Here is a 6,146-nt window from a genome sequence, read left to right as displayed (position 1 = left end):
TCCCCTTTGCCCGTCCTGTTCGTTCACCGCACGTCGCTGAACTCTGTGGGGGCTGCTTTTCTACCTGAGGGGCTTAACTGTCACTCCTGTCCCTGCTCACGGGGAGTCAGCGCTGACCGCCGTCGGGAGCTCACATTTCCCTCTCTGGGGTGGGGGCCGGGGCACACTCTCTCTCCCTGTGCTTTTTTGCCTTCACGCTTGGTTTTCGTTTTTCCCGCGGTTTAGCCACTTTTGTCACTTCAGCAAGGTCCCCCAGCATAATCCTCCGTGTGATCCTCCACTCTGGAGTCCCTCACCTCGGTGACTCAACTCAGTGACTTCAACCTCAGTGTCATAACTGCACGTGTCCTGCATTTTTGCTGCTTACAGGTGCCATTATTTCAACTCTGCTTCTCTGGATAAACTTTCAGTTTTATGGGCAATGAATCAAAGCATGTGGCAAACGTACCTGTAAAAATTCTCTCGTCAAACATCCTAGGAGGAAAGGGGGAAAAAAAAGAAATTAGAAACACATGCTTCTAATGACTGATTTTAGGTTTTATTAATGAACAGCATTAAAACAAGTCAAAATAGTCATTTTAGTAATTCCCTTAAAAAAAGGAATGAATTTTTCAGCTAAAGAAAAAAAAGAAAAACGCCTTTTAGCCTGTTGTGCAACCAAGCAATCCTACAGCATATGCTTTTTAACTAAGGCACCTTTAAATCCACTTATTAGTCATTCTCTTCAGTTAATTAACTTATTAAATGAGGCTGCTACAGGCTGGCTTTACCACAAGAGATGATGGGACTGAAGCAACTGTTGTTGGACCTTCACTTCACAACGTTGACCATCAAGCAGATGTCACCTGAAGACCTTATTTTGGTGTCACTCAGGAGAGCAGTGTGTTCAGGGGCATGTTCTGGGGCCTGATCCAGCTCAGTGCAGCACAAGCGCCACGGGACAAAGCAGCTCCTCCACTGGCTGGCATCTGGAAAGCCAATTCCTTTTGGGATGTCCTGTTGATGTCAGTGATTTTAGCCCCCTTGGGAGCCTTAGCTGGGATTTTTCTGAACCATAATTTCACACCTCTAGCAGGGACCAACATAAGTGCTGCAGGCAGGGACTGAATGAATAACTACATGATAAAGCAGATTTTCCTGACAGAGAAGTAAAGAGAGGTTGCACAGTGCAGAGATAACCAGGAAAGCGTCCTCTCCTCCTACTCCAGTGTAAACACTGACACCAAGGCACAATGCCCTGCCCATAGATGACACATCCTCATCATCGTATGTATAGGACGTCCATAAGGGATCACTGCAAAACAAGGTGGAGGGGAATCCCCACACAGCATGAATATGGATGTTCCTCCTCCCAGCCGGAGGCACTGCTTCCATCCACCAAATGCCATTGCAGGGTTGTGCTGCGATCGGAGGGTCCCCTTACCACCTCAGAACGCTTAGGGTGGCACTGACAATGCCTACATGGTTCTACAACAGGGTGGTGGGGCTCGGGGGTGACCGTGGTATGGTCACCTCACAAGAAATGGAAAGAGAGATGGAAAACAGAGGTTTGGAAGGGGAAATAAAATCCTTTACTTGTCTCTACACAATTGGTGTTCAGCTCGTTTCCATAAAAATGGGTAAAATGAGTTTTGGGTGCCAGAATAAACTCTTTAAGCACGGAGAGACCACAGCTTAAATGCTCAAGTCTCCCTTGCTACCCACCTTTTGATGACAAAATGGATGTTGTGCCTTTCCTCCAGTATCCGCTTGAGTTTAGGGACACCATAGGTGCAAGGTCTTTTGAAGGGGATTTTGTCCGGGATGCCAATGATTTCCACCGCCTCGGGGTCACACGCAATTTTCCGGTATGGGACAGGGACCATATGGTCTAACCCCAAGGCTTCAGCTGAAAGGTAAATGCACGGTTTTCATGTAAACATGCTCTTTTCCTTTTACAGATGGTAAAATGAAGGTGTAAAGCTTGAAATCATGCCAGAGAAAGCGCCTCCTGCCCTCTTCTCCTTTGCTTGTCCCACAAGGTGAGCCCTGGGAGCAGCTCACCCATGGGAGATGGGACAACGGGGAGACAAAGCAGCAGCGAGCACTGCTAACTGCGCTCTCCAAACCCCGCAAACACACCTGCCATGGCTCAAACCAGGGACGAGCTGGCCCATGTGCTGTCCCCATCCTCTCCCAGGACCACAGCAGGTTGCTGAGACATGTAACTGCCGTGTCACAGAGCAAGTACACAGTTTATAACACACAGAGCTCATCTATAGCCCATATCTAACTTGTGAGTTACCCACCACATATTTATAGCCCATGAATTACACAGCCTGACAAGGATGGTACAGGTGACAACCTCCAGTCCATTCCCAAGCAATTTCCTGAGCTCAGCTGCCCAAACACCCAGAACTAACCCAAAAGCACTGCCCATGGCAAGCAAAGCGCTAATCATGCCCCATAAGCTGTGCGGGTGGAAAAAAACCGGCTGCAATAAGGACAATCTTCTTTTTTTACCTGCCACATTAATTTAAAATGATCTCCTGCTCTGCTGGTGGTGTCTGGGTACTCTGACCTGGCATGCCATGCTTCAGACTGGGGCTGCTTTACAGCCCATTTATAAATTCCTCAATAGCATGGTGGGCTGCAAATGGAAATATTGACATAACCTTCAGCAGACAGCCAGAGCCTGGGAGTTGCTGGGCTAAATGTGTTTGGAAGAGAAGGGAGCTCTAGCATATGGCTTCTGCTGCTGTGTTAGGGAACAAGAATGATTGCTATATAATGATATGCAAACCACAAGCACTGCAGATGCATAATGGGATATTAACTCCTACTCACCATATCTGCTGTTAAACAGAATTTGCACGCACTCCCTAAGGGTGTTGATATCTTCAGTTTCTTTTATAAAACTGTCCCACTTATCTATCAAAACAAAATACAAGAAATAAGGTACTTCCATATGGTTCGTACACAGCAGATGCACTTTTCTCACGCAAAGTGCTGGGAAGCAGGAACAAAATTTTTCTTCTTTAAAAATAATGATTTCCCTCTTTCTGAGTGGATTCTACCAGGTTGGCATATAAGGTCTGGGCTTCCCTAGCCCCAGCCCCAGCCCCAGCCCCAAGCAGCCTCTGCAGCCATGCATGTGCAAAGCAGATTCCTAAGAAATGACCCCATAAAACTTCTCAACCCTGAAATGAAAGACCCTGCGGGACAGAGCAAGCTCAACCTGAAATGAACCTTTGAAAGGCATGGCCATTTTACAGAGGAGCTTTTTCCTCTCCTTCTCTTTCCTAACTTTCCCACTCTTTTTTTTTTTAACACAGACAGGCAAAGGTTTGGATGTAAACATGTCAGCATTTTTAAGTTGTATCTCCACTGGGTGGGGTGGAGGTAGGGAAATGGCAAAGTCTCCTCCCCATTGCTGAACCCCCTGGGCATCGCTGCAGAATCACACTGGGGTTAGTGGCTTGCAGTTATTTTGAAATAACACCGAGCTATTGGCAAGAATTTGCTGTTTGCAGCTCAGGCAAACGGCCTCACCCGAAGTCAGGCCTCGGTTCCCCATGCACCAAGCAGGGATGGGATTTCCCAGCTGGCCAGCAGCGCTGGAGGACCAAGATAGCAGGGATGGACTCGAGCAAGGCTGAAGGTCTTGGCTGTGATGCTGAGACACTGCAGCAAGTAAAGGGGGAAAAATTCCCTGCTGCAGCATCTCCCAACGCTGCCGGGTCCTCACAGAGCATGGGGATGGCTAGGAGAGCACTAGGGAGAGATGGAGCTGGGGGGAAACCTTTCCCTAAGAGGTGGCTGCTGGCTGCCTCCAGTGTCAGAGAGGGACACAGACCTGTCTTGTCGTGGACAATGGAGAAGAGGATGCGCTTGGATGAGTGCACGTTCTGGATGAGGGGACCTCCGGAGACTGACAATTTCTGTCCTGGACAAGAGGGGAGACAAGGAGAAAGGGCTGATGAGAGCTTGACCTATGCTCTGGGCATCCAAACGAACCGAGTGCTGTCCTCAACAGTGACGCTGACCCGACCCTGCCATCTCTCCTCTGTGCACCCTGGCCTGTAACAACCCAGTGGGGTCCTGGTCAGAACAAGCCCCCACTGTTCCCCCCAGCTGCCCCTCCGGCCTTGTGGTGCAGCACCCCGCATTTTGAGGCAAAAATGGAGGCACCCAGGAAAGGCCCAGGGTGGTGCAATATGGTGTGAGTTCTGCTCATCTCCAAACAGGCCAAGCTTTGCACCGCTTTTCATCCGAGGACTGCCAAAACACCCAGGCCTGTCCACTGTCAGCGCCGGGGGAGGGGGGGAGCTTTGCACCAGGCCCTCGTCTGAGAGCAAACTCCAGGCTATTACCACAGCAGTCGCTGTACTCCTGTGAGGAAGGCACCTTCAGCTCTCCCGCAGGCCTGGGCAGCAGTGCCTCACTGGCCACGTTGGGCCCAGAAGACACCTCTTGCTTTAGGTCGACGGCCATCGGGGTTGGCAACGAGACACCATACAAGAAGTTGGTGATGGCAACGGCAGAGGGGGTGTCCTGGCCAGCGGGTTTGGCCATGGGTCCATTGGCACCAGAGTCTCGGCCGCTCTTGGAGGTGAGGGAGGGACAAGTCAACTCCACGCTGGGGTTCAGCTCTCGGCTGGGCTCATCTGCTGACCTGAGGAGAAGAAAGGGAGGAGAGGAGGTATAAAAACTAAGTTCCTTTGGGTCTGTGGCACTGCTAAGCCAGGACAAGCAAGGATGTGGAGGGGAAAGGAGAGCTGTGCCCAGGAGGGTGGGACAGGCTGCAGAAACTACAGAAACCAACCCAACCTCTTCTAGTTTCTCCAGGCACCTGCACCATTTTCTTCTTCTTTAAGTGGAGCAGGCTGGTCTTAGGGTAGTTAAATATGTTGACACTAGCTAGGGCAATGCTGCCTAGCTCCACAGCCAGGTGTGTTTCAGGAGTAAAACACTTTGTGTGACCATGACCAACTGACTCCATTGCACGTCCCAGCCCCCAGAATCCACGGCACATTCGAGGAGGACCTCAGTCAGCCCAGGGATGAGCTTCAGCCCGAGGAAGCCCATGTGCTTCACATGAGACAGGCGGCCATGAGCTCACAGACAGCTTGAATCCTGCATGTCCTACTTTTAGCTGTCTCAGCCTGGTTTTCCAGAAGTGCCAAGCCTTCAGAGAAGGTATTCAGTAGCACTCAGCATTTCTCTGAACAGATCCGATGCACTGCAAATGGAGAGGAAACGCACACAAAACCACCAAGCCCCTTGCAGAAACATGGCCAAAATGGGGACCTTGCCCCAGCACAGTCCCCTGCCTTCCTCCTCATTTGGTGTTAAAAACCCCATTTCAGCCTAGCATGAACATGGCATTTACACTGGAAATCTCTCTGAAGACAGAAAAGCACTTAGCTTACCACAGTGGAAATTTTGGTGGGGACACATAAAGCAATGTAGTTAATGTGCACATATATGTGTGCTTCTTATTATGAGTCTGAAATGTCTCAAGCCACCTGACATCAATGAACCTGTGTGCAAGGCTGGGTTTGGCACGGCTGGACCCAGGTTTCTGGGTCTGAGGGAGAACCTGGGACGTGGGAGCGACCCTCCTGCCTGCTCCACACAAGATCTCTGCCATTCACTGGTGTTATGAAAGTGCCATCCCGAGGGCTCGCTGCCCTCCCACCCCTTGAGCATCCCCAAAATTACCTTTTTAGCCTGAAGCGGATACTGTGGCTGTGCTCTAGGATGGCCATCAGGGACTTCGTGTCGTACTCCATGGGTTTCTTAAAGCTGATCCCCTCGGGCAAGCCAGCCACTGCCAGCAAGCCCGGCTCTTTAAGGAACCTCTCATATGGCAAAGGGACCACGCTGCTCTTCCCCACAGCTTCACCTGGGGAGGGGGCAGAGTTACACACCGACACACACCCCAGTGACCCCCACCACAGCTGAGCTGGGCTGGAGGAGTAAATGCAAGAGCAGGAGATCCCAACGGAAATGTTAGGAGAAGAAAACCGCTTCCTACCACTTGGCATGCAAGGCCCTGCAAGCCCTTTCTGAAAGCACTAATTAATAAAAAAAGCTCACAAAAGCCAATAAGCAGATGTCTCATCTTTCGGGTTGCACGGTAAAATCCTCAGTTGGGGTCACTT

The 6,146-nt window shown here is 50.4% G+C and overlaps 1 protein-coding gene across 1 annotated transcript in view; it reads right to left on the bottom strand.

Annotated features, from left to right (window-relative positions):
- Positions 1–448: 448 nt before the first annotated feature.
- Positions 449–6,146, bottom strand: part of LOC104536391 (general transcription factor II-I repeat domain-containing protein 1-like) — a gene marked incomplete at its 3' end in the record, with an annotated part of 13,958 nt that continues 8,260 nt past the window's right edge. Inside the window, exons 4-9 of the mRNA XM_010178979.1 lie at positions 5,704–5,887; positions 4,353–4,654; positions 3,836–3,925; positions 2,827–2,910; positions 1,705–1,888; positions 449–474 (exon numbers count right to left, since the gene is read on the bottom strand). Of these exons, the coding sequence (XP_010177281.1) occupies positions 449–474; positions 1,705–1,888; positions 2,827–2,910; positions 3,836–3,925; positions 4,353–4,654; positions 5,704–5,887 (870 nt within the window). The remainder of the gene's footprint in view (positions 475–1,704; positions 1,889–2,826; positions 2,911–3,835; positions 3,926–4,352; positions 4,655–5,703; positions 5,888–6,146) is intronic.

This window comes from Mesitornis unicolor, unplaced genomic scaffold (genome assembly GCF_000695765.1).
Source record: "Mesitornis unicolor isolate BGI_N332 unplaced genomic scaffold, ASM69576v1 scaffold5882, whole genome shotgun sequence".
Taxonomy (NCBI): domain Eukaryota; kingdom Metazoa; phylum Chordata; class Aves; order Mesitornithiformes; family Mesitornithidae; genus Mesitornis; species Mesitornis unicolor.
Note: the sequence above shows the minus strand (reverse complement) of the source record. Positions and strands in the feature narration are given on the sequence as shown.